General features: G+C 35.7%; 1 protein-coding gene across 6 annotated transcripts in view; it reads left to right on the top strand.

The window, feature by feature from the left end:
• The window catches only part of LOC134531173 (embryonic polarity protein dorsal-like), a 117,116-nt gene that overhangs the window by 18,349 nt on the left and 70,966 nt on the right, over window positions 1-27,801 (top strand). For all 6 annotated transcript variants that reach the window (XM_063366805.1, XM_063366800.1, XM_063366802.1 and 3 more), the window contains exons 3-5: window positions 4,483-4,715; window positions 8,374-8,617; window positions 21,940-22,083. In XM_063366805.1, coding sequence (XP_063222875.1) covers window positions 4,483-4,715; window positions 8,374-8,617; window positions 21,940-22,083 — 621 coding nt within the window. The remainder of the gene's footprint in view (window positions 1-4,482; window positions 4,716-8,373; window positions 8,618-21,939; window positions 22,084-27,801) is intronic.

Raw genomic sequence — 27,801 nt, 5'->3', positions numbered from 1 at the left:
TGCAGTACCCATCATCTCGTGGGAAGAGCAGGGGATATTGTAATGGTTCATACAATACATGTAACTCTTTGAAGATGACTATCTCTTTTATTTAACACAATATCTCTCGGTTCTTTATCTTAATGTACAAAAAGAATAGCTTCTTCATCTACAGTTGGTGCATTATAGCTTTCACTGTGATCATTGGGAGGTTTTAGATCAGCGTGGATGGTTAGTTTTAGATTGTGCGCTGGTCTGTTTTCATTTATATTTGAAACTTTGAATATAACTTTTATGATTGTGAAGATCTTTTTGTAAATGGTCAGTAAGGTCAGTTTGTAGGCTTGGATTTAATTTTGAACGCAAAGATAGCTGAGCAGCTTGGGAAACAAAATATATTTGCAAAAATTTGGCTTGCACATTTTGAACAGGAAGTAAATTTCCTATCAAGTGGTAAACTTGTCCGTGTATATCTTGAATGTAGGCATAACATTTCCTGCGCTAATTTCTTTGGCACCAAATGAAGTCATTTGAAATAGAGTATTATATTGTCTTGTATAACTTAATAATTATTTTGAGCCTGAATGTATACTCAATAATGATTCTTTCAAAACTAGTATTGGTTTCAGAATTTTAGGAATATTTACTTAACCGCTACTACAACATAAACCAGGCGCTTCAGTTTTCCATTTATATGCTTGGCAGCTGTTGCAAATATCATTCATTTTGCCAATGTCAACGTCGTTTATCTCGGAATAATCTATGTTAAGTCATAAACAAATGCCAAATTTAGTAATTTGGTTTGGCTACGTGCTCTAATAACATTTGACCTCATTCGTTGTTGGGTTGAATGCTGTGAACATTCAACGCTTGATTCTCGAGCACGGTTTGCGGAAGTTTATACAATCTATTGAATCAAACGCCGAGAATGTTTAGCACTGGGTTCCCTAAGCCGGTTTTGTTCGGTAATGTTACGTTAACTACCCAACCTATTCATACGCTCATCTTCCGTTTTATAGTCTATTACAGTTAACACACCCAAACACCTGACAGTTAAAACACCCCCTAACACAACCCACACTAGTAAAAGTCTCAGACACTTTGATGTTGCAGACTGCCAAGAAAGCTGATATTTTCTTTGAGGCATTTTGAAAAGAAAAGAAAAAAAACAACTATTTATTTTACTTCATTAACTGTTTTCTTGGCAGAAGAATATTAGTTTGTCAACACAATCAAATACTAAGAACCTCAGCACTCTATAACCTATTCATACGCTATCTTCCGTTTCATTTTCACATAAAAGTTTCAAAACTCTGATGAATTAAACAAAATAATCAAAACAGAAAAAAACTTCAGCTATTTATTTCACTTGAAGAACTGTTTTCTTGACAGATGAATATTAAAGTTTATCATCACAATTTAAAAAAAATTAGAAGATAGCAATATTAACTATATTTTGTTAAGAAAATTATTTATACTAATATATCTATGTAACTATAGCTGATTTTAAATAGCTTATAAACCTTCCTGAAGAATTTGGCTATCAAATGCAAAAATAATGTTTCCAATCCAACGGGTAGTTCCAGAGATTAACACATTCAAACAAACAAACGCTTCAGCTTTGTTGTATTAGTATAGATAATAGTTCAGTATAAAATTCTACTTCCAGATAGGAATATACAGACCTCTAAGATGCAATTGTCATTTTGCTGTGAATTGTGAATTTTCTTGTATGTATGAAGAGAAACAATATGCTGCTCTAAGAATTTTCCTGTGTGTATATATTTATTATTTTTTGTTCCGATGATCCTACATGGATTCAAGGATCCAGAATAGAACAGGTCTGTCTAGTCACACAAAAATTATAAAATATATGCACATTGCTTTTTATCTAAACTATAAAAATATACAAATGTGTTTATCTCCTTAAATTAAAATACATTGTACTTGTGTAGGAAAATTACTGTACAGTGTATTCTAAATAATAGTAAAATAAAGTTGAAATAAATGTTTTCATAAAGAAAATTTTAGCACATTATACAATAGTTTACATGATTACTATAACATTAAATGTCAGATCAACTAAACAACAGAGATATTTTCCTATTTTCTAACAAATTAAGAATTTCTTCAAATGAGCACCTGCTATAAGACAATTCACACACTTTACATTTAGTTATATGGAATTCAATTTTCAGTGATCAAAAAAATGTTATTCTGCAATTTATATTCCTCCTGTTCTCAGAAGAAATAAATTTCTGTAGAGCAGTTCTAGAAAGTTAGGAACTAAAAACTGTATTAATAGACACCATTTGTCTTGAATATGACTTAACCACTCCCTGCCTCTAGGTATATGTGTGGCTATGATAACTGTCAGCTGCCAGGTAGGAGTGTGTTAGTTGCCAGTTAGAAGGTGTGTTAGCTGCCTGGTAGGGGATCTGTTAGTGCCAGTGTTAGTTGTCTGATGTAGGGGTGTGTTATTTGCAAGGTGTGGTAGTGTGTTAACTGTCAGGTTTGTGGTCATTAACTGCCAGGTGTGGGGGTGTGTTAGTTGTCTGGTGTGGGGGTGTGTTATTTGCAAGGTTTGGGGGTGTTTTAGCTGTTAGATGTCTGGTGTTTATCTACAATGAGTGGGGGTATGCTAGCAGCTTGGGTTGGGGGTGTGGTAGCTGCCAAGTGTGGGTTGTGTTAGGGGGTGTTTTAACTGTCAGGTGTTTGGGTGTGTTAACTGTAATGTTTGGGGATTTGGCAACTGCCAATTGTGGTGGTGTTTTAGTGGTCTGTTGGAGGGGGGAGTGGGTAGATGTTGATTTTAGTTGCAAGGTGTGGTGGGTTGTTGCTGCCAGTTTTAAGGGAGATTTAGTTGCCAGGTTTGGGGGAGAGTTATCTGCTAGTTGTGGGGGTGTTTTGGGCATGATAGCGATGGAATGTGTGTAACATAAAACGTACGTATGATTGTCCCTTTTGATATTTGTATCAAATAATTACAAAATTGATTTTGTGTGTATTATGTTGCTGTACATTAATTGTTTTCAGATTATTTCTTTGAAAGAGAGTGAGAAGGGTGCCAGTGATATTAAGAGAGGAAGAGAGGAAGTTGATTTTTCTGAAACCACTTGAGATAAAATTGCTGAAAAAAATATTTGGTCATTTTCATATCTTATCTTGTATCTGTACATGTTGCTATCATTTATTCTTGCTGCTCACGTTGTAGTGCTTACATTCATTAATGAGGTCTTCATCAATTATTGTAGGTTCATACCTATTTGCATGTGTTTTGTGTGCATGAAATGAATTAAATTGTTAAATTATTCTTATAATTTATCTCCAAGGGAGCAAAGTAAGTTATATTATTTATATTAAATATAAGTTTGGGGAAGTTAATTTTCACTTAACCTAATCCCGATTTTAGGAAACGGACATTTTACAAGTGTGTTTTTTTCCTAGTATGTTATATGTGTAGAGCTGATTAAGTATGTACTAAAACTATGCCTGGTTTTTACATTGAATTAGCTGCTAGGTTTTTACTGTTGCTTAAATTAGAAAGGTTTTTTATTATTATAACAATAAACTTCGTAGAGGGTGTAGGTAACATAAAATATTTTGAGTTTATCATTACTGTAAAACCTCTAGGTACTATAAAATAAATTATTGTCTCTTTAGTTCCTGTTGATCACAAATATCATTTTCAAATATTAATGCTGAAAAATCTCACAACTTACAATCTAGCTATATAAATTAATTACTTATGTAAGCATTTAGTTAATACAAAAACCAGTTTTTTAAATTTCAGCTTTTATTTAAAAACCTGTCATTTTGTTTCTGTGTAGTAATGAATACTTGATAATATTACATTCCTCACATACTTTCTGCTTTAGGCTTAGCCAAAATTTACAATATTATTATAGTTTTAAGAAAAGCTAGCTGCAATGTTTACTTGTGTAAACATGTAATGTTTGACAAGTATGTTCCATACAAGAGGGCATCTGGCATAGGTAGGGACCTGAAGAATTCGCTGAATCATTTCGCGATAGGCTAGGATCCAAATATGTTGAATTATTTTAGTGACTCCAAATGTACCCGTTATAACAATCATGTCTAATAACTTAGAGGCGTTGAAAGGTATTTTCTTTTAGGACTGTCCTTAGAAATAATTTTTCACTATTGCTGTTATTTTAAGTACAATAAACGTTTGTTTGTTTATAGGTTTAGATAGAATTAAATACTGATTAATTATATATGATAATACTAAAAAATTAAGAAGTGTTTAATTAATTGATAAATGTTGAAACTAAAATGTTTAAAAAAAAACTCATTAATGATGATATTCATACACAAACGCACTGAAATATTATTGAGAGCAAAACTTTGTTTCATTATGGTCAGCATCGTGATGGCTAGAAATATGCATCTGATTGATGGTAGTGATGTTTAAACAGTAGTAACTTGAACCTAGTATAGCTCTGCATAGCTGTCAGGGCTGTGAAGGGAACTCTGTCGCAGTTGAAGTCATCGAGACGGACCAGGAGCAGAGTAGCGGTGTCAGAGGGATGTACGGCGGGGGAGGCCCGGGGACGGCCATGGACGACGCCCGCCTGAGGGCGGCCTCCGTGAAGATCGTGGAGCAGCCGGCGTCGAAGGCGCTGCGCTTCCGCTACGAGTGCGAGGGGCGGTCCGCGGGCAGCATCCCGGGCAAGCACAGCACGCCCGAGAACAAGACCTTCCCCAGCATACAGGTGTGGCCCTGGGACAATCGGGGCATTTCTTTGGTGCTCATGGAGTTAGTTTTAGTTATAGATTACTGCAAAGTTATATTTATAGCAGAGATTAATTTTTTATCTGTACTGGTTCCAAACAAACATCCGTTCTCCTTCCTTTCCAACCCATGTCTATGTATTACTAAAGTTTTACTCCCCGTATTGTTTTGGTCGTAAGAATATAAGCAATTTGACCATGCAACTTCAGTGTTATCAACAGTAATGTGATAAAATAATTTAATGTGGCATGTTCCAATAGTGAAGACCTAGTATGCCTACCAGTTACAGGTTTGGATGTGAATTCTTAATAGTTACTGGCAAAAAACTAATTTAGTGGTTAGGGAAAATTTTATTCCTAATCTGGGAAATCAGGGAATTTTTTTTTAAATTTTGCAGCAACCCTATTATAGACCCACAAAACAGATTAATAAGCTCCCAAATATCTGTGCAAATTAAGGATAGCAATGTAGTGAATAATTCAAAACTGCACAGTATCTGATCATTGACGCGCACGCACGCACGCGCGCACACACACACACACACACACACACACACACACACACACACACAGAGAGAGATATATGACTATGTATATGTGTGTGTTAAAATATTAAAACTTGCACTGTTGTATTTTTTTTATGGTGGTTTGGTGGAGATATTTCAATTAAATTAATACTTAAATCTAAGACATATGCCTTTTTTTACCTAGGGAACATTACCCACTAGTGTGTCACTTAGATCACTTTGTTCTACATGGTAAACAGTGTTTAGAGAAAAAACAACAAATATGAAAAAATTCAAAAGAAAAATTTACTAGTAATAAAAAATATAGGAAAAATATTTTTTTTTATTAATGCATTTAGAAATATATTTGGGCAGTATCTAATTCCTATTTTACTCTGGAAACATACAGGAAATTGTGTTAATAGAGTAAAATGGGGAATTTGAAATTGTTCATACTTGAAAACATGATTAGTAGTAAATTTAATAATCTGACTAAATATTTAAAATTGAATTTAAAAAAAATAGTTTTAAAAATAGTTTAAGCTGAGGAATTTCATTTTTGAGCCCTATTTTTTCAAGAAAATATTACACATCTGGAATTAACTACTCATGAGTGTGGTATATGGTGCATTAGTTCTCACCGCCAAAGCAAACACAAGCATTGCTGCATGCAAACCTTTTATTAAGATGCCAGCATCCATTTTCAGAGACCTGTTGCAAGACTAAAAGCAGTTTTATTAGCAAAACATAAAATAATTTTGCTAGTGACATGTATTCTAAACAAAACTTTACCACAGACAGGGAACATGTCTAGTTTTTGTCACCAACTGAGAAAAAAGTTTTTTTGATGCACATGTGAAGTTAATTTTTTGTGGCTTCTTACAGTAAACTCAAAATATATTTAATTGAAATATAAACATGTCTTCGAAGATATACATCATGGGAATAAAAATAAACCATAAAAAATAAATATGACTTAAAAGAGTAGCTATTTTAAGGAGGATTAGGTCCCACTATCTTGGATTTTTCCATCTTTTTGCTATAATTCTAATTTATACTATTTAACCTGATTTTTTGACATGTCAAGGCATAAATCATATCTCCCAAACCATCTATACCTTTTTTCAATCACATCTTTACTAACAGACTCTAACCTGTAAGCGCTGTGAGGAAGTAACTTATTATTTCACATGGGCAACTACAAATGTCATGATAATCACGCCAGTTCACAATTGTTGACTTCAACACATAACCAAACTAAGTCCTGTGCCATGTCAACAAAATAAATTCAGGATGGGAGCTTTATTGTAAGCAAGTGACTATCAAAATAGTGTAAATTGAAAGATGGCGAGGCAACTCCGGTAGCCTCGCATGTGGGGATGGAGCTGTGAGTGGGGCGTGCCAGTAAGAGACTGCGACAACATGGTTATTTCTACTGTCAAGAGGGTAAAGAGGCGAGTGTAGAGCAAAGAAACACATTCTGCCGCACTGTTGTTGGTGGACTTGCCTTCTAGGCGGACGGCAGCATGAGTATTGTTACCAGATTTGTTATAAATCACTGTGATTGCAATTTTAATAGATTTTGTTTTACATACTGAGGCGTATAAATTAAGGATAGCACAGTACACCCTTATATTTTCTACCAAAAATATGTTAGATCAATTTTAATCGCTATTTCTGCCATATTTGCTGGAATTTCTTCCTAGAGGTGTAGCAGACCATTGAGAATTCACTACTGAGTTTTCCACCAACATTTTTGATGCATGAAGGGCTCTTTAAACAATAAACAAAAGCAAAGTTATGAGGTTAATGATGAAGAAACTGCTGATACCACGCAAATGGTGCTCCAAGAGACAGATCATGTTATTTGTATTTGTGATGGCGAGAAGACAATAGTTAACTAAGATATATGGTTATACCTACATTCCTTAAATATTTGAACTAAATTCACACAATAATATTTGCATAGAGGTAAGTTATAAAAACCAGTGATGTAACAATCAGAAGAGACAATGTAAATTGTAGAATGGTGTTGTTTGCTTAAAATTCTTGGGCATCTACTGGAAAGGCAAACCAGGTATTGAATTATTAAGATAACTGAATGATGAACCTTGCAAAATTTTCACTTATCTTAAAATAAATTAATTTAATGACGATGGTTTAACTCTAGTGTTGTAGAATTTCATAATACTATTCATGTCAATTATTTGTTAATGGTTATAGTTTTTTACTTCTTTCATATAAAAAAGTGTTAAAGATATGTAGTACTCTTTTACATTCTAAGATTTTTCTCTTTCAAGCATTTTACACCATCTTTCTTTCATCTTTCTCAGAAAATGCTATTGATTAATGCATTATATATTCCCCTCTTTATCTACTTCCTTGAATTTTACTTTGTATGTTTCCCTGATCCCACGAGGAGTTTTAAAAAGGGGCTTCCCTGCATGTTCAGCTATTGAGAGTGTCACATCCCTCTTCTCTTGTCAGCCACAGCGGTTGAGTTGCTTCCCACCGAGACGACCGGGCGGATGTTGCAGTGTGCTGTGGGTTTTCCTGTTTCTCCCACACATTCCATCAGTGCTCCATCAGCATCTTGTTAACTTCCATTTTCTCTAGTGATTGTCCAAATCCCAATTTTCTCAAATTCGATTATAAAAGAGTACTGTAAATATACCCGTTGAATCCAAGGGTCAAAAATAAAATGAAATGAAATTTTTAACTTTGATGTTGAGACATTTTACCCTAATATATATATATATTTTTTTTTTCACAAACTAAGTTTCCAGAATCAATACATAATACATATTTTAATTTTATTTATATAATTACATGTTACATTACAGTATTTTGAGGAATGGTAAAAGGATAGGTGTGAAGAAAAAAAAATTACATAGTTATCTTAAGAGGTTATCAGTGTTTAATTTTTTAATGAACTTTATTTCCTCTGGTATTTTTTTTTGAATCTTTTTCTTCAAATATTGAATAGTAAGGATTTAATGGTATTTGAGCATTGATTGGCCCATCTCTAATTTTCTATAATGACCCCAATTTATTAATTTTTTGCTTGTTGGTTTGCTAACACTGTAACATCTTGAGATGTGAACTCAGGATTGTGGAACTGTTGGTTTTGCAGGTTGTGGGCTACAAAGGTCGTGCTTTGGTGGTCGTGTCATGTGTGACGAAGGATCCCCCGTACCGTCCACATCCTCATAACCTGGTGGGCAAGGAAGGCTGCAAGATGGGGGTGTGCACTTTGGAAATCAACCAAGAGACGATGGCAGCGACGTTCTCTAACCTCGGGATCCAGTGCGTGAAGAAAAAAGATATTGAGGAAGCTCTGAAGACACGTGAAGAGATTGGAGTTGACCCCTTTAAAAGTATGTTTAATTTTGGTGGTTTTTAACACTTTTTTTTTTCAAACAACACTTGGTAGGGGTGTTATAACACTTTAATTTTCAAATTTTATATTTTGAGTTTTCAAATTTCAGAAGTTTGAATTATATTTTAATTATTTCATTCTCAGAGAAAAAATAATTAAATGAGAATATTGCAATAAATCAAGCATTAAACAAGTGTCAAACATATAATGCTGCTTGTAAGAAGTAAAATAGCTGAATTCAGGCAGCGTCTGCAGTATACAAACTCCTTAAACTAGAGCTGGGGAGATGCTAATTAGTTGGGGGAAAAATGGGAACGTAATTTTACAGTTTCTTGTATTAAAAATATACCGTTTTCAGCAATTCAACTATAAACTATAAATGGTGGTGTAAAAACATTCACATTCACAATTGTAAACAAGTAACTTAGTAAAGTTATTTCACTACTGTCCCAAACTGTAGCGGAACGAATATCTTCCACGATTGAAAATATAAACTATAAACTAGGGTTCTGCGAATATTCGACATTTCTGAATTAGAGTTTGAATTTTTTTGATATTCGATTCGTCAATTCGAATTTAATTCACTTTACAATAATTCGACTTGCAAAATCTGGCCCGGATACACTAATATAAGACATCCCCCCCCCAATCATGTTTAAAAGAAATGTAAATGGACGATTACATCTTCCACTTACAAAAATTATACAGCGAAACCCCTTACTTATGTTACCGTTATTTACGTTTTCCTGTTATTTGATATTTGAACCATTTTATTTCTGTCCTGTTTTAACCTCATCTAATGTAATGCAATATTCCCGTTGTTTAAAACGCGCCTATTGCTTTGTGCAGTTTACGCCGTTCATTCTGATAAAACTGCTTATTAACTTAATTAATCCTATTTATTAGGGTCAAGTTCCCTTTGAAAAGTGATGTTTTGATGCATGCAGAGGTAGCAAACATCTCCTCAATCAGCACAGCATCTTTCTCAAGTGTTAAATTTTTGGTGGAACAATTTCCAAATATGTTGGGTGTTAGTGTAGATGATTTTCCTAGAGAAATGGACATATTGCAGTTTCAGTTTTATAGATTTCAGTTACAAAAACTAACCCCAGAAATTGAGCAGGAGGAAAGGATTGATACCAAATGGTATTTGGTTGGTGAAATTGTGTCTGCAGATGGCATTCGTAAATATGACTAACTTGCTAAAGTAATGTTGGGTATACTGATAATTCCCCATAGCAACGCAGAATGCGAGAGTTTGTTCAGTATGGTCACAAAAACCAAAACTCAGTTTCGATCATCCCTTAGTGATGAAATTTTAGGGAAACTACTGACCATTAAATCATCTAAACGTGGATCTTGTTTTGAACACAGTTTTAATTCACAAACATTGAAGGGGGCCAAATCTTCAACAACAAAAATGAAAGAAGCTCTACTGGAGAAGTAAAAGTAAAGTCGTATGGATACATTGTGATTATTTTGAGTGTAGACAGTAACTTAGTTTTTAATATATGCTAGTGTTACAAACTTTTAAATTTTCATGCTATTGTAGGATAGAGCTTAAAAACTGAACAAACAGTGAATTACGTACCTCAAATTATTTTGTTACCATTTGTTTAGTAAGTCATAAATTAAATGGTTCCAATATGTGTGTGGAACTGCAGTTTGAAGAGACATTTGGTAAGTCTATAACTGAAAACTTTAATTATTTTTTTGTGTATAGTGATGGTTTTAAAATTTTCATTGTATTGAAGAGTGACACAAGTGTAATGTAATTTATAAATATGTAGTGCTGAGCCGATACAGATTCTGAGCCATTTCTGATACTACCGATACTAACTTACCGATACTGCCGATTCCGTTACCGATACTGCCTAAATGTTATTACTAGTGTGTTGGATGAAGCCAACACATTTTACTTTAGAAATATAATGCAATAACACAAATCAATGACCATAACTTTAAATATAACTTATAAAATGTTTAATAAATGCAGATTACTTACTACAACAAAGAGGTAAAAACAGAACCTAGCCGCCACATTGGCTACACTACGAATGCTTCTACCTTGTTAGAGCTATGGCAACAGTGGAAATGCCGTTGCATCTGGCAATGCTGTGATGACTTGCTCTTCCTTGGCCCTCGATTGTTGTGGACGCCATCTTGGTACAGCACATACTTGTTCTGTGAAGTACACATCATCGCTTCCGAATGGCTTGTTTTTATTGTGATAATGGCACCGAAGAATCAGTTTCAAATTAGCTACTATCATTTTTAATAGTGTATGCTATATATATATGTATATATATGTATATATATGTATATATATATATATGTGTATATGTATACATATGTGTATATGTATATATATGTATATATATATGTATATATATATGTATATATATATATGTGTATATGTATATGTGTGTATATATATATATATATATATATATATATATATATATATATATATACATATACACATACACACACACACACTGCAAGAAGTTATGTTACGGTTTCTAATGAAAATGAAGTTAGCTATACAGACGGTTTGCATCGCTGCAGGCCTATTAAACAAAAGGCTGTTACTATATTTACGTAATTTTTCAATGCCGTTGCTTAAACACGGGCCTATCTTTGGAAAGTCACTGCAATGCAAGCAAAGCTTCATTTGCATCACTTTTTTAACGCCTCGAGTTGAAATTTTACAATACCCGGCATAACCCGAGTGAAGTCATAAACTACTTGTGCCTTTTCATACTTTCGTATTTAGATTTTTTAACGCATAAACATACACTGTAGACTGTAACCATATTTTTTCTTTCTGTTTAGCAAAACTTTTGTAGAAATGGATAAATAAACTCGGTCGGGATCATGTAATAAAAAATAATGTTTAAGTATTAAAACGTACAAATTTTTCAGTTTTAATATCGGCATTTTTTATGTGAATGGTGCACGACTCCGATATTGATTATATCGGCCGGTTTCGATAATCGGAACCGGGTTCGTCTCAGCACTATAAATATGTTAGTTTCTCGAGGTGAAAGTTAACAGTTTCTTTTTATTTTTGGGAGAAATTGCACTGGGGTGGAGAGGGGAGGGGGTTAGAGATCCATAAAAAAAATCTCCTGATTTTTTATTTCTGGGAGGTGAATGGTCTGCAAGTACAGTACAAAACCACTAGGAAAATTATTTTATTGGGAACTTCTCTGAAAAGCTACCTTGCTATTGGCTATACATATTATTCTTACATTTATTATTCAGTGATTTCTCTCTCTCTGAGGGCTTCTAGTGCTCTCACATATATCTGTTTCTTTCTTACACAGCACAGGAATGTCTTACGTTCTAGACACGTTACAACATGAATCATATTAATAAATTTACAGTAAAACCCTGTTAAAATGTTTTTCAAGGAACTGGAAGCTAAATACTTTTTAACAGGGAAAACTTCTAAAAGTGCATTTGCTTCATAAAAACAAATTTTACTCAAATGACATACTGCTTAGCTCAAAATTATACTTACTGATTATCGTCAACATGCTGGAAAAACTATACAATTAGATCAGTAAACTAAATTATTTAAAATGAATTTTTTAATAAGCCCAATTATTTTTTATCAAAAAACAAAAAAAACAACTTACATTCACTGTTTTGAAAAATACTGCATCAGAGTAGTTGGTGTCAACACATTTTCGTTCTGATGCATAAAAAAATTGTCCAGTTCCCTTAAACTCTTCCTCTTGTTATGGCCTTTGGAGTATTAAATATGTAATAAAGAATATAATGATTTACCTTGGAAGTAGCTAACTAAGGAAAATATGATACAACATTTTGAATTGTTATAAAAGGAAACAAACATTATGTATTTTGATAATTAAATAATAAAATTATAGTGTTAACTGAATAATTAGTGATGGGTCGAGACTCGAAAAATCGAGCGAGTCGAGTCGAGCCGGCGAAACTAAACTCGACTCGAAAACCGAGTTGATTAAGATCGTGTCCTCGAGTCTCGTCAAAGTTTAGTTTTTGGCTCGACCATAATGTTGCACAATTTCCAATCATGAAGGCACTTATCCGAAACCATGCATTTTAAAATAAAATATAACGTATTATTTAGGCCTACCTAGTGGGAAACCTCTGATCCAACACTGAAAACCTTGAAAACGAAGTCGGAAGATTATTTATTTTCGATCGTGTATAACCGCAAACAGTGCATCCCATCCTTCAATATGCACTTAATATTTCTAATTGCAGCAAAGTACCTTTATTTAACTATAACGGAATTAAAAAATGTTCTCTAGATTCAGTCATGAACAAGACCACGAACATCGTCAATATTTGGGCAGCTTTGTAAGTAAATAATTTTTACTACTAAACACTAGATAGCCGCCATTTTAACTCCGGGCCAATGGCCTACGTAAGTTATCATACAGCCAGGGAATGCTGCCACTTTGACAAATCAATATCAACAATAATTGAAATTACCAACCAGTTTTCCATGGCCGAACGGAAAATTGAGGCTGTTGAAGTTTATGTTTACACTTGAAAGTAATGTTTGTGTCGCCGGCGTCGTATTAATAATAAACGGTTTAGTATTAGTGGAATGGATATGTTTGTACGGCCTGGGAAGTCACAAAGTGACGAACAGAAATCAAGAGCAGAGATTTGGGAATTTTTTGAAAAAATTGATCATCAGACAGCTAGATGCAAGTACTGCAAAAAAATTTACAAGACTCCGTCATAAACTTCAAGTCTGATTCGTCACTTGGATGTGCATTTTCACTTTAAGATGAAGATTAAAAAAAAACAGACAAAAAATCAAAATGTTTAGGGCAACCTTCAATTATTATATTATATTGAGAAATATTTAACTTATATTTATTTCGCTCATTATTCTGCCACTTGAACCTCGCTAAGTTTGCCTCATCTCGACAAATTTCCATGAGTTCGGCTCGAGTTCGACTCGAAGACAAATTTCTATGAGTTCGACTCAAGCTCGACTCGAAGATAAATTTCTTTGTTTAACTCGAACTCGACTCGATGCTGAAATAGGGTGACTCGACCCATCACTATGAATAATACTAATAATAATAAGTAGTGGTGCACCGATATGACTTTACCGATTAGGCGATTACCGATTCGATTACCGATTATGAGAGCAATAATCGGCAGATACCGATTCAGTTACCGATTATAATGAAGAAATTTTTTTAAGTGTAATAATGCACACAAATTTTTTTATTCCCATGTGAATTTAATAACAAGATTAGGTAAAATTGAGAATACAGTTATAACAACAGTATAAAAATATATAAAATACACTATTAAGTCATTGAAAGGGGAAATTAAATTAACTTCTATTTAAATATTTGTTATTGTAAACAACTTGAACTACAGTCTAATAATTGTAATTTACAATGGCTAAGTTTTTGTTGCGGAAAACTAGCATTATTATCGACTATCACATAAGGTTGCATCAAGAAATTACAGTTTAACAATGTAAACATGCTGCTTTATTTTGTTCACTTGAGTTTATAGAAAAATGTTTCCACACTTTACTTTTTTTCTCTCTACTCGCCATCTCACTATAATTATATAAAAATGACTAAAAACCAACTCTAGCACATGTGATTTTATTTATGTTGACTGAATATATAAAATTATAAGTTCTTTTTCACTTTTCACGTCACATACAAATAACAAACGGATAATGTTACCAAAGACGCCCATAAAGAGTTTGTAAAACGCAGTGATAAAAACTAGAAGGTATCGGGACCACGATTTTGAACCGCTACTACGACTCTAAAAGATCGATTGTCATAGAATCCACTGCAACTGTTTGTGGTATTTTGATTGCGTGCCATCTATTTTACTTCTCTGGCTATGCGTAATGTACAAGGCCACTAAACAAAAGACGAAACGTAAATAAACGTGTAGGAAAAATGCATTTTTTATTGTTTGAGGCAATGAGATTTATTAAATGTAACGAAATATCTGTAATTATGATATGACGCAGTTAGATGAATTTTGTAATATATACAGATATTACCGTATTTCGTCCTAAAATGTGTAACAAAATATTACACGGTAAAAACCTACTTAATTCCGCCGGGACGTAAATAATCGGCAAAGTAATCGTTAAGATAATCTCCGATTACGATTAATCGGTAAGTACCCATAATCGCCGATTACGATTCATCGGTATCCGCATCGGTGCACCACTAATAATAAGTTAACTTTATAATAGGGCTGGCCCGAAAATGATTAAACAAATTAATTAAGCCATAGTTAAAAATAAAACTTAATACAGTATGTTAAACATATAGCCAATTACACACTGGTTCTTTTTTGTTACATAAATAATTATTGTTATTGACAGTGCCAGAGTTATATGTGTTAACATATGTTGCAATTTAAGTCCATTTGGAAACTGCAGGGATTGTCTTAAGACAATAAACTTTAACAATTTATATTTCACATTTCAAGTAACTTCATACAAGATTTGGGAAAGCATCCCTTGACGAGGTGACTACATCTTAATTTAAGTAGCGGAGATGTATCTCGCTGAGCACTGGCCTCTGAAGAAGGAAACGACAGAGAACAATGCAGTCAGTCGTAAGTCGTGCCAAGAAGTCCCTGGTATGGCACCTGTGGCGCTTAATTAAATCCGGCGCTTCGCCTTGAAAGAAGGAGGGGATACTTTGGCTTCAAGGCCGAAAAGTATTGAAGACGTCCGAGAGAGGGGTTGAGAAATACAGGCTTCGAGAGCTCGACACTGCTGTTGGCACTCGATGGCAGCGCAATCTACTGTGGAGCGAAACAAATACGAAATTGATTTGCGCATCTAGAACATGATTACTTCAAAAGCGGGGGGGCTTATGGAGGAGACTGGTGGAGCTCCCTGGTACCTCGGAAGAGAAAGACAGGAGAACGTTTGTTGAGTGGGTCGCTAGAGAGCAGTGGCTTTTAATAAGAACTCGAACAACTCCGCCACTAGATGTAAGGGACGGTACGTTCGAAGACCATTGGCTAGTCCTTGAGAAAGGCCGTTGTTCGCCGGGGTTAAGCACCGGTCAATACACTGAAGTGCCTTCGAGGAAAAGTCTCAGGGGGTGGGGGGGGTTGGAAATTTGCAGGGGCAGTGGGAAATGAGCTCTACTGAGCCTGGAGACGTGCCGGGGCATTAGGTAATACTGATTCGGGAGCCTGACTGGAAGTGCTCACCTCAGGTTAGCTCTGACAAAACAAGCTACCCTTGGAAGCTGCAGAGAAAAGCACTCCTGGTCACGACAACAGGGAGAGTTTCAGGAGCCGAGCATGCATCATGGCGGGAAGAAAATGAGGCTGGATGCTGGCCTCGCAAAGGGTCGGCAAAATACTGTGCTGGGAACGACTCGAGGAAACAGCCAAAGGAGGGTACAGTGAGCGAAACAAGTTAAAATTTATGCTTTAAAATTACTGCTAAGATGATAGTTCAAAATTCAAAATTACAATTGTGCCGAAAAATGACAATTGGCGGCACACTCTGGAACACACTATCTGGAACATTTGGTGTTCCATGAACAAATAACCTCATCTTGTCCAGGTGGTCAAGTGCTTCAGAGTAAGTTGGCATGGCAGTGGAATCACCTTCATCGCTGTCACCATTGCCAGTCTCATCCTCAGATAAATCCTTGTGTTGTGCACACAAATCTTCGAGGGTTTGTGGCTCACATGGTACAACTGCATCATCAACTGAGACATAATCTTCAAAAGTGCACGAAAAATTTAGATGCTCTTGAAGAGTTTTCCAATTTGCACTGCATGTAGAAGCACATGCAATTGATTCACTGTCCTCACATGCTTCTTCAGGAAAAATATTGTTAACTTGTTGAGTACAAAAGCCTGCTTTACTGAAGCCATTGCTAATGATGGTTGAGTCAAGCATTTCCCATGAAGCAGCAAGAAAATGCATGGTGTCCAGGATGTTGATTTTATAACCACTCATTTTGGTACTTTTCATTCTTGTTATAAGTCGTAACACAGGGCACTTATGAAAATGTGGTTCCAGAATTTTTATAATTCCCTGGTCCACGGGTTGTAGTCAGGATGTTGAATTTGGGAAAAATTCGATCAGGATATTTCTAAGGTTAGATATTTCCTTGGGATGAGCAGAGCAGTGATCCATGAAAAGCAAAATCTTCCGAATTTTGCACCCCATCTTTGCATCCAACGCCCTCACATAGTCTTCAAAAATGCTGCCTGTCATCTACGCAGACTTGTTGTTTGCATACTTGCACTGTAATGTGTTCATGTTATTAAAACACCGTAGTTTTTTTGGTTTCCCAATTACCAGCAATGGTAACTTTTCATTGCCATCCATGTTGGCACCCAATAACACTGTCACTCATTCCTTACTTTGTTTGCCTCCATCGCATGTTTCACCTTTTAAAACAAAGGTTTTGTCCGGAAGCATGTTGAAAAACAGACCACATTCAACGACATTGAAGACATTTTTTGGTTCGAAGTCCATTATAATTACAGGCAACTTTGTGTTTATTCAACTCTGGACATTATCATCACACACACACACACTCAGATTCCCCACCTACAGTTCTATAGACAATTCCTACTCTGTTCTTAAATCTGTCGAGTCAGTCATTCGAAGCTTGAAATTCAAAACCTAGGTTATGTGCTTTTTGTACAGCTTTCGCTCTTAAAATTGGGCTGTTCGTCAGAATTTCAAGTGCCCTCTGTTCTTTAAACCATGCCAAGAGAGTAAAATTTCAACTTCTCTGTGTTTACCAATTTGCATTTTTTTACATTTCGACGAAATATTAGTACAGTACACTCCCTATTTAACGCGGTTGTCGGGGGACATAACTTTTACCCGCGTTGTTGCATAACCGCGATGTTTCGATGTGACCAAGGTCAAAAGGCATAAAACACCGCCTGTGTTCTAATAGGTCGGCAAGCACGCACAGTATAGACGGCCCGCCTTTGTGCGGACTTTGCATCCGCAGTTTTCACTAAACGCGGGTGAAAAAATAAAAATAATAAATTGTAAATATAAATATTAAATGTTGAATTTTATTTTTTATTTTTCCGCATGCCGCGCACAGTTTGTCGCACGGCCTACGAGCGCGCCACACGCCGCCATACACACGTGCGGCACACAAGCTGCTGCCAGTCTCGTGGTGTCAGCCACAGTATCTGCTTCGTCTGAGTGTCCGTAACAAAGTAAGTGCAGTGTGTGCGGTTACACACGATTTTGTGGTCAAAGTCTTCTAAATAGAAAGGCCATAGTAATACTTCAAACCGAATATGAATCGCAAAGTACCGAGTTTGATTGACAAAATAAAAATTCTAGATTTACGTACTTACAAATAGCGTGTCTTTTGCAGAAGTATGCAGCAGATACGTGAAAAACTATTCTAGCATTCGTACAATATAAAATAAAGAATCGTCTATCGTGTAAAGTGGTTAAACTTTGTTATCCATGCTTATAGTAAATTATAAATGGTCACATGTGGGATACAAAAATTGCGCCAAAATAATTTTAGCGCAATCAGTGGCGCCGTATTAAAAAGTCTGTTAAACGTTGTCTTTACTTATTCCATCAAACGCTTTGTCGAGTTGCTGAGTGTGTGTGGCTCGGATCGGCAAGTGTTATATTCCCCAGCCTCTGGTTAAAGGTCGGGAGGCCGCTACACATAAACATATCCGGGGCTTGTTTACTACCTCACGGCAAAAGTGGTACAGTATGGTTCACGTAAGTATTGGACCACTGGGAATTCCTCGGCAAAGATTAAAATTACGCTAGCTGATTTACTTTATTATTTAATGTTAAAACATTATACCAAAGTAAAAAGATGAACGTGTATAATACAACGAATAATATTACGTCTGTAGGTTCAAGTTGTAACAAAACATTTATATGTCTCCGCTTAACACACGTGACCACGAGAAGTGTGCAGACGGAAATGAGTGAACTACTCAAGGTCACCAGACTTCCCCCCTTTCGGCTTAATCGCCCCTCTCATCACTGGCGCTTATATTCCACTCCTCCCGTCTACCGCTCTACCCGGGTGTCTTGGTCGCATATTCTCGGCTCGCCTCTCCCCTCCAAGCGCTTGCCGTCAACCAAACCTATCCAAAATCAATCCCCAGCCGAGTCACGCTGGATAATGTCGCTGGACGGTAGGCTTTATCGGGTCCCCTGTCCGATGCTTTATTTGTGGGTTAAAAAAAATGTTAAGAACTAATGTTTCAGAAAATAACACTGGTCTGGATTGGATCATAATTTGAAAACACTACAAGATAGAGGAATAATGTACGGAGATATCTTGTTTAGAATTTCACTGCGGACATTTTCTACGCCTAGGCTTTTTTCTGCCCGATGCTTAGTTTGTGAGTTACAACGCAAAATTATCCTAATCGGCTGTCAATCATTTATTCCATTATTATTACAGTAGAAACTCGTTAATCCGTGACGCGCTAATTCGGGAATCGGATAATCCGGGACGATTTAAAAGTGCAGAAAAAAAAGAGAAGTAAAAATTGTCAGCGCTTAAAATTAACGTCACGCGGGCCGGCGGCCGGCAAACACTGCAAGCCTTCGCATGGGCCGCCAAACTCTGCAACGCTGTTTGTACCGACCCTTTGTGTCGTCCCCCTTTCAGCTGTCACATTTGTCACTCTTTAAACTTGAGGGGGATGTCTTGACTTCTGCTTCCCGTCTCCCTTTGTTTGTTTCCACCCGCCAACGCACGGCAGGCGCCTGACGAGTGACGTGTCTGGCTGGCATTCGGCTGGACGAAGTGGGAAGATTGAGAGGGAGAGGGGGGGGGGGCTACCCAAAATTTATGTGTGCAAGTTCAGCACGATCTTATCTTTCTCTCTTCGGCTGTTGTAAATGACCGTGAACTAATGGCTAGGCAGTGCCGTATTTTTTTTAAGCCGAGACTAATTCGAAGACGGTCTTTACCGTGAACGGATTATCCGGGTTTATTACTTTTTTTTTTTACAGGATTTTAATTAGCCGGGCATCGGCGGGTCCCAATTAACACGAATAATGGAGAGTTTACTATTTATATCCATCTGCTGCCATGGCGCAGTAAGCCTCGGTAGATGTTACGTCACATGACCTTGGCCTTAACCCAGCTGCACGCCGGTATCTGAGAAGCTTGACAAGACCTTCCGGGCTTTAATCGCTAGTCCGTGAAATTCGGTAATCCGTGATTATCTCGGTCCCGACCATCACGAATTAACGAGGTTCTACTGTGTTATTATTATTATTATTAATTTCTGATTGGGGGACATGGTTTGACCCGCGATATACCCGATTCCGCGATCTATCGGGGCGCGGTATACCGGGAGTTTACTGTACTCAGAAGTTGGTCTCTCTTCATCATGATATCGTTCAAAGTAGATGGCGGCATCTCGAAATTGAAATGCAATAAACTACTGATATTCTCACTTACATTAATAATCTAGCCAATAAAAGGAATATTAGTAAAAATCTATTTAAAAAGCTTTTCTAAGTAAAATAACTAAATATCAAAATTACTTACAATAAGTATTAAGAGTGATAAACTTCAAGTATTAAAACTAGGTCACTATGACCTTGAAACCATGTAATCAGCTGATTTACTGCATTACTGGGAAGTATCATAGCATAAAATTATTCTGTAAAGCTGGGGAGGGCAGGGGTCTTGCAATGTTACAAAGTAACCAATACTGTGTGAATATGGTGGTAGAGCAATCGTAACTTTTGATTTAAAAATTGTTTCAACTACTGTGTTCAAATTAGGTTCATAACATAATAGTTCTCGTGTTTTTTGTAATTGTAGTCTGTGGTCGTAGCCAATTTCATTATTTTTTTCAATACTGGTACATTTTACAAAACAAGCAAATAACTGTTTCGTATGCGTTTAATATGTCTAATATACGTATTCTAAATCGTGAACAAGATTCATGTCGCTATCATTGCGTGGCAGTAGTAAAATAACTTTGATTATTTTATGTATGTTTTAAATGCAGAATGAAGTGCTTGTTTTCGAGTGTGCCTGTGAATATTTTTTACACCACCATTTGCAGTTTGATTTTGCATCTACTGAATAAGGTTAAAGTGCAGTACTTTATTTGAAAATAATTTGTTGAAAACAAGTTTGGCACATGAACATGTATACTTCTGGAATAATTCAGGAAATGGGAAAGAGTAATTTCTTGCCTGACGCTTAAGGAAAGATACGTTCCTCGTTTTTCAGGAATAGCCAGAATCCTGCCCATCTCTAAGACAAACATTTTTCATTATTACCATTATTTTAGGATGGGTCCTTGGTTGCTATTCACCCGTAATTTTGATGTCCCTCAAACAAAATACATACTAAAATTTATTATTTTGTTTCTCCACTTTAGCATTGTTTTCATACACACATCGCTTAATATCATGCACTACCACGTTTCTTCTTGTAGAACCTATATTGGCATAGTGTACAAGTTTGAGGTAGTGATGTCTATCAGAAGAGTTTCATTCTTGTTTTGAAATCTAAGATGCATGTGTGAAACATTTTTGACATGCACAAATAACAGGTAGGTACTTGTAAATCTTCTAAAAACTTCAACCTAAAATTCAGATTAGCGCTTGTCTAACATACAATTGACGTTAAAATTATAACTAGAGAGCAAAATATTTTTAAGAATGTGGACAAGCATGCCAACATAAGAAATAAATTCAATCTGGGATGTTTGGGACCAAGGCTATGCCGAATTAGTGATTTTGCCGTCTTAACAAACATCTATTTATTTTTAAGGAATTATAAAGAAAAATTAATATTCAATGCAATGGCATCCACAAAGAGTTAAAATAAGCTTGAAGTTGACCCAGGTTACGCCCTCCCTTAGCCCAATGTGCCTTGCTCTACTTCATGCCTCCTCTAGTCCCACCAACACCTTCTTCTAAACTTAAATATAAATTTTATTATGACAGAAAACATTTAGGACTAATGTTACATTAGGAAACCTGTTCAAGCTTCATAAGTGATAGTCTGTATGATTGCTTAAATTTCTAAAATAATTGGAATAAAAGAAATAGGCCATTTATTTTTGAATTGATTAATACTATTTAATTCTTGTTATTTTTCTTTTGTTTTTTGTACATGTTAGGCTAGAGATATTACTAAAGCAGTAAAAATAATTGGGTCAGTGCCAACAAAATACTATTAGATATTGAATTTTTTTCGTAGCTCACTTCTCTGAAAAGCACAAAATTTTTGAACAACTAGAAGTACATAGAATTAGTTTAATAATCTAAAATACCTACTTGTATGTTTTCAGCGGGTTTCCAGCATCGCAGCCAGACAACTAGCATCGACCTGAACGCGGTCAGACTGTGCTTCCAAGTGTTCTTGGAAGGAAATCATAGAGGCAAATTCAACTATCAGCTCCCACCGGTCGTGTCTGAGCCTATTTACGATAAAAGTGAGTTTAAAAATCAGGGCAGTTCATGACTTTAAAGTTATATAGCGGTCACATACTGAATATTATTGTGATTTGCTTGAAATGCTGTCCTCTGCTCTATGTTTTGGACAGAATGGCTCGAAATGTTATTACTAGCCTCTTATTTACTCTCAGGTAGTGATTATGTTGAGTGTATTGGGACCTTGCAGTAGAGACCTGCGAGTACTCGAATTTCGAGTTCGAGTCGAGTTTTTAATTAGTGCTCGGACTCGGCACGGCCGTTCACGACTCACGAGTCGAGTTTGAGTTTAATGATGTCTTTTCAGACTTTTTTGGTTAGGCCTAAGTATAAAAATATTTCAAATTACATGTTAACTAACTTTGTTTGCGCATGTAAATAAAAGAAACCCATTGTATCTTTCAGTTCAACGTATGATTTTAAATTCCAGCTTAAAACACCAATTTAAACAATGTAAAAATATTTAACTTTAACATTAAAAACGTATCCTACCTTTCAATACGACCATTCTTTTCCAGTTATCAGGAAAATTTTACATAATAGTTACTGTGTTTGCGCAGGGGTTCTTTAATATAAATGTACATTATGATTAATTTTTATCACTTTCAAGAATCGTTAACAAGTATCAAACGTAAACAAACACAGTATAACGCGCCATTCGTCCTCCATGGATCACACACTTTAGTGCACGAGACGATCTAAACAATCGATTGCTCTCTGGCCTCTCTTCAAGACAATTGTTTTTAGCTGCGCCATCTTTTGGTTATTTATAGAGCATGTTTTAAAAGTTTCAATTACCGCAGATACAAACGTTAAATAAAAATTATATTTTATCTTATATACAAAATAGAAAATCCAATATAATGTTAATTTATGCAGGTTAATTTTTGAACTGTTTGGTGTCACAACATGGCCGACACGCTTTAATTATTGTGCCATGAAGGTCGGAATGTTGCCTGGCACAGCCATGCTCGCGACGTGCGCTACTAGTGTGGAGCTATGGTTATCTATGGATGACAGGTTTGTTTACGTTTGACTTGGCACGAGGAAAACAATATTGTTGATTGAATATTTTAATCAGGATGGATGGCCAAATAGATAAAAAGAAACGCAAGCAGTTTACTTTGAAGGAAAAAGTGGAAATTTTAAAAGAAGTTGACAAAGGCAGGAAAAATGCAGATGTGGCACGGTTGTTTGGTTTGGTGCCCACTACACTGTCAACAATAATAAAAGATCGCGACAAAATTATTAAACTGTATGAACAGTCATCTTTATCTGCTGGTCGCAAGATACTTCGCCTAGGAGATGACGAGGGAATTCTATCCCAATAAATGTACATATCTGAAAAATAGTTTAAACCATTTGTCATTTTGTGTTCGACAGATATAAATTTTGTATTGTAGGCCTAGAATTTAGGCTACTGTATTAAGTTCAGTAATTTTTTTTAAATTCTTGTTGTTTTACAAATATTTGCTTCCAAGCTAATGTAACATTTGATCCCCTCCTACTTTATTTTCAAAAATTCAAAAGTACTACGTTTTAAAGGTAACTTTAGGAATAAAAGTACTTTCATTACTCAGGCCTCAAAGTCAGTCACTTTTTCCACTAAAAGTCACTTTTTGTTGTCATTGTCACTAAAAGTCACTTTTTCCACTTTTTTGACATATTTGGTTGGTATTCTCATGTTCTTATAAACATAATTACAGTAAAACCCCGATTTTACGTTACCCGCTTTTTACGTTTTCCCGATATTTGCACCAGTTTTTTCGGAACCGCTTATAATCTGCTTCCTGCAATTTACGCTGTTCTTTCGGATATTACTGCTTACTTTTTTAATTAATAGTAACATTAAGTTTTCTGTTGTGTAAGTCATCTTATAAAGCCGTTTTTAAAAGTAATAACTTCATCTGTAATGTCTTCTTCGCCGCTGTATACTGCTTATAAAAACGTAACCAGCATCTGTTGACATCATTCCTGTTTGGTTATGTTGACTACCGTATAGAGCGCGCGCAGGTAGTGAAATATCGATATCGATAGCTCGCCGACTTCATACGAGAGCGCTATTAACTACAACTGATTGCCAGCACTCTTTCATAGTCATTGCATGGTTATGCGTTTATTTACAACTCACGTTCGTGTTATGGTTTTCTTTTTCTTAAGCGATAAAACACTGTTAATTCATAATTTTTGTACACATTCCTTATGCTTTGTGATATTTTTTATTAATAAAGAATGAAAGTATGAAATACTTATCTATACTCTGTACTGAATGTAAATATGGGATATAATGTTAATAATTATTTTTAAATAGGTTTCAGGCCCTCATAATGAATTCCTATGTGTACATCAGAGTACGATGCATTTAGGTTGTATGATATTACAGTTCTCTGAGCAAAAAAAAAAAAAAAGGATTTTGTATACATTTCCTTTATTTTACACTTTCCCGCATTTTAAAACATTTTCAGGCACGCACACATGTGCGCACGCCCACACACACACACACACACACACACACACACTTTCTCTCTCTCTCTCTCTCTCTCCCCCCCCCCCCCCCCTTCCGCTTAGAAGAAAATGCCATCAGTGCCAGTGTTAAATTTCTGTTTGTGGGCGTGTGTTTGGCAACAGCGACTTGTAACAAAGAGGGAAGCGCATATGAGAAGTTGTGAGCCGGCCTATCTTTAATTCCAGTCTCTCCTTTCTACGGCATGTGCTAGTGTAGTGTTTCGCCAGTACCTTTGTAGTATTGCGCGTGGAATTTATTTATCGAAGTGATTGTGCAGTGAAAATATGTGTGAAAACATGCACATAACTCATAAATTTTGAAAAATTATGTGAATTTGCAACACTTATCAAGAGGCAAAAATGCCAGTGTAGTGTACTTAATAGCGATGGGAAAGTGCAAACTCCATGTTGAGTGGCTTGAAAGGAAGGATTGAAAATGGCTTCTTGATCAAGGAATGGGCAAGAAAACATACTGATCGTGAATTTTTTTGTGTTTTGTGCAATGTAACATTTAACATTGATAAAGGATTTCAGGCCATTTCTCAGCATGCTAGTTCAGTGCCCCACAAGACCTTATCGCCTGCAGTATTAGTATCTCAAAATTTACCACGAGATTATCAGTACTTTGTTAAGTTTTTATTGTATCGAAATGATTTTTTTAGAGTTACGGGACCTTGTTATGATGACTTTTGAATATGAGGAAAAAAATTGGAACAATTCTTTTTGTAATCGTCAGTAATGTGTAAACATCTAACCTCGGTAACGAGCAAATTCATGTGTTGTCATTGCAAATAAACTTGTAATACAATACAAAACTCGGCCACAAAATTTAATGTAGAATTCTTTTAATTAATGTAGACCATGATAAATATACAAAATTTGTTTTTTCAACCACATCTCTTGATGCGACTCACATGTAGTTTCTATACCCCCTGCTAGAATTGGCTGCCAGAGCAGCTACATTGACTATTGAATTATTTGATTCGCAGAGTGAAAGGTTAAACTTTGTTATAAAACTGGTTCATAAAATTGGAAAAGTCTTTAAAAATACTAAACCTGGCTTTGGACCTGATATTTTACAAGGAATTTTATTAAAATACTGCCCAATTTGTTAAAATGCATTAAACAATTAATACTACAAAGTTTTCCTTTTGCTTTATGAACTTTGCTTTGCAGCACCATGGTTACACACTTCCATTCATGAAATTACTCCTTCCAAATGCTGTATACTGAGAGCTAAGATGTTACACATAAAAAAGTTAATGTAACAATTATTGTTAGTGCAAAATTTACTGCACAGTAACATTTTATACAATATTTATCATACATTTTCTTAACGTGTGACACTTATACCTGTGGAAGATAAACTAAACCCATAACATATACAGTAGAATCTCAGTACTAAGTACTTACAGGGACCTCCAGTTTTTATACTTAGTACTGAAAGTACTTAGTACTGAAAAATACATACATATAATCACTTCAAATAAAAAATTACAAAATGAATCAAAAATAGCATTATTATAACACACTGCATTAATATTGATGACTTAGTACAGAAAAATACATACATATTATCACTTTTAAAGAAAAAAAAACATAATTATAACACATGGCATTAACATTTATGACTAAGTACTGATAAATACATACATATTATCACTTCAAAGAAAAAAAATCATAAAATTAATCAAAAATAGTTATAACAACACATGGCATTAACATTGGCGAATACATTACATCAGTTTCTGCAAAACAAAAGTTCATTTATTTTTTAAAAGATTTTGTTATTTCAGTTTGTTTTTGATTTTTAATGATGCTCTGTTGAACAAAATGTTCTATGTTGTGCAAAGATTTCCTGATCTCTTCTGGGACCTTTTCATGTTTAGAGATAAATTTGTTTAGTTTTTCTACACTCAGAACAGCTTCCGTTGCAGTCACAGGTAGCTCTTCACAGTCAGAATCATCATCTGATTCAGCTTTTGATGACTGTGATTGAATGACTTCACTGATGATATCACTGTCGGTCAACCCTGGTGTTGTTTCTATTTCGTTATCAGCAGAGGCATAGTCTGTGAATGATACAGCATCAAACTGCATGGAGGCTGATACTTCCTGCCATACTTGGGGGTCAATATCATTGGTTTCACATGTTTGTGCTGCAGCTGCAGTCTGGCTTGCATCCTGGTCTGATGATGTTGCAGTGATCTCATCAGCATTACAGTTTACAATGCCAGACTTCCTCCAGCAGTTAGCAATTGTCTCTTTCTGGACATTCCACCAGCCACCGGTGATCATCTCAATAGCCTGACGAACATTGATGTTGGTGGGCAATTTCAATCTCAAATTGATGAGCAGCCTTTCGACCAGGCGTTTTCGAAAATTGACCTTGGCATTTTGAATAATGCCTTGGTCAAGTGGCTGCAACTGAGAAGTGCAGTTTGGAGGCAAAAACATAATTTTGATGTTTTCCAATCTAACATCAACACTGTGTGCTGCGCAGTTGTCAATCAACAAAAGAATTTTTCTTCCTTCTTTTTGCATCTCTTTATCGGTTTTAACCAACCAATTGGAGAAAAGTTCTCTTGTCATCCATGCACGAGTGTTATTTGCATAATCTGCAGGAAGACAAGAAACTCCCTTGAAGCACCTGGGATTCTTGTGTTTGCCAATGATTAGGGGCCGCAGTTTTTTTGTGCCAGTGGCATTGCAACAGAACAAGACAGACAACCTTTCCTTTGCTTTTTTTCCTCCAGTGCACTTCTCACCTTTATACGCTTTTGTTCTGTTTGGCAAAAGCTTGTAAAAGAAAGCAGTTTCATCAGCGTTGAAAATATCATCCATTGAGTAAGACTTAAAAATTATTTCCAGCTTTTCTTCCTTCCACTGGTTTGCCGCCTCTGTGTCTGCATCCTTATCCTCCCCACACACAACTTTCCATGATATGCCATGTCGTTCCCGGAAGCGATGCAACCACCCTGAACTGGCTTGGAAGTCCGTTATGTCCATAAGCAAAGCAAATTGCTTTGCTTTTGCTTGTAGCATGGGACCATTTACTGGAACATTTTTTGAACGAGTTTCTTTCAACCATTTGTTCAAAGCTTCTTCTAGACCTTGGTGATCTCCGGAACGAAGCCTTTTGCGGTCACAATCAAACAAAGATTCGTCGTACATTTTTTCAATTTTTGCACGGTCTTTCACAATTGTACTTACAG

The sequence above is a fragment of the Bacillus rossius genome, chromosome 3, assembly GCF_032445375.1.
Source record: "Bacillus rossius redtenbacheri isolate Brsri chromosome 3, Brsri_v3, whole genome shotgun sequence".
NCBI lineage: Eukaryota > Metazoa > Arthropoda > Insecta > Phasmatodea > Bacillidae > Bacillus > Bacillus rossius.
Note: the sequence above shows the minus strand (reverse complement) of the source record. Positions and strands in the feature narration are given on the sequence as shown.